General features: G+C 58.9%; 1 protein-coding gene across 1 annotated transcript in view; it reads left to right on the forward strand.

Moving 5' to 3' along the window:
- LMCD1 (LIM and cysteine-rich domains 1) overlaps positions 1–628 on the forward strand; it is a 13,647-nt gene extending 13,019 nt beyond the window's left edge. Inside the window, exons 5-6 of the mRNA XM_009882885.1 lie at positions 4–47; positions 470–628. Of these exons, the coding sequence (XP_009881187.1) occupies positions 4–47; positions 470–628 (203 nt within the window). The remainder of the gene's footprint in view (positions 1–3; positions 48–469) is intronic.
- Positions 629–1,800: the final 1,172 nt, after the last annotated feature.

Consider the following 1,800-nt stretch of genomic DNA (forward strand, 5'->3'; position numbering starts at 1 on the left):
GCCCTTACTGCGAGAGCCTCCGGCCGCGCTGCGCCGGCTGCGACGAGGTAGGGATCGGCCGACGTCCCTCTGCCTGGCGCTCCCCGCCTGGCACGGGCTAATTCAGAGCTTCTCTGGCGTGTGTCTTACCCTGCCCGCGCCTCCCGGGATGCCCTCGGGGAGCTCGTCCATCAGGTGCTGGTCACCAGGGCTGCGGTGCCTGAGGAAGACGGGGTGAAGCATCCTGACGCGGCTACCTGTGCCGTAGCTATCTCAGAGCAACAATCCAGCTCTGCGTTTAAAACCTGATGGTTTTGTAGTGCTTAATCGCAGTCTGTGACTTGCTCAGGAGCAGTCCCATGCCTTTTATTTACCCGTTCCCGAATCCTGGCCTCCAGGGCTGGCGGGCTCGGTGGGCATCCCGGGGTGGAGCTCCCCGCTCCCGCTTGGCGAGGCGGTGCAAATAAGCCATTGTCTGTCTGTCCCATAGATCATCTTCTCGGAGGACTACCAGCAGGCAGAAGGCATGGCCTGGCACAAGAAGCACTTCGCCTGCCTGGAGTGCGAGACGCTGCTGACCGGCAAACCCTTCGCCCTGGACGCCGCCGGTCTCCTCTGCACCACCTGCAGCAAAAGCAAACGCCTCTGAGCGGGAGCAGCCCGGGGCGCAGCGGGCTCCCCCAGCGCCCGACAGGACTGGGGTTGTTCGACAAGTACCTGCGAAGGGGAAGGTTAAAAAAAAACCCCAAATTAGAGCCTGGCTATTCACTTGCAAGCAACTCGGTGCCCCCCTTGCATCCAGCGCAGCTTGCAGGAGAGTGTTCCCTTGGGGAGGAGGCGAAGGGACCTGGCGCGGCTGCGGGGGGGAGGTACGCGGCGCGGCTGAAGGGGGGACTGAAGAGGGGGTTCTGGGTTGTGCTGGTTTTGGTAAAGTCTCTCTAAGCTTGTTGTGACTCAGATCTTGCAATAGTCGTTTGGAAATAACACATCTCAAAAGTAACTTTTGGCATACTAAACCTACGGTCGTGGTCACAAACGAGGGTTGTTCTTATTTTTTTGAAATCCATACTGGAAGTTTACACTAACAGGCTGCTGACAACTGTACTAAAGCAATGGGTTTGAAGAATTTGATTAACCTGCGTGATTACTGTCTGAAAGCAAATGATATAAAATGGCAGCAACGCGTAGCTGTAGCTTTCTCCTCCTAAGCATGCGATAATGCAATAATAACGTGTTGGCGCGGGGCGACCGGTTGAAGCCTGGTGTGATGGGGAGGGCGCAGCGCTGCCCCGGGGCAGCCGTCCCCCTCCGCCCCTGCGACCTCCTCCCGAGACGAAGCAGCGCTCCCGGCAGGTCCCACCGCCGGGCTCTGGCCTCTCGCCTGCCGCCGCCTGCCTGTTCCTGCCGGCGAGCCTGTTCCCACAGCGCGGCATTGTGTTCCCACCGCCGCGCTGGAGGTTGTTAAGCATTTCAAGTATGGGCCTTTATTTCAGCTGGGTTTGACCGGGAATGTTATAAAAAATAGCTTTCCAGCTGAAGCTGTCTAGGGAGAGGGGGGATGTGTGTGTGCACGTGTGCCTAAAATGCTGCAATAACAGTTTTCCCCTGTAATACGTCAGTGAGCCCCTCCAAGACCCCGGGAGCTGTACCCTCCCGTGGGAGCTGGCAGCACCCTCGCCCTGGGCTCTGCCCTGACCCTCGTCCCGCAGCTCTCCCCTCCCCTGGGGACATCCCCGTCCCCTCTTGGGTCTGATAGGGGTGACACCATCCCAGGACCCAGCACTGACTTTCTGCAGATAGTATTTGTTCCCTGCATCAAGC

Source organism: Charadrius vociferus, unplaced genomic scaffold (assembly GCF_000708025.1).
Source record: "Charadrius vociferus isolate BGI_N301 unplaced genomic scaffold, ASM70802v2 scaffold433, whole genome shotgun sequence".
Classification (NCBI taxonomy): Eukaryota; Metazoa; Chordata; class Aves; order Charadriiformes; family Charadriidae; genus Charadrius; species Charadrius vociferus.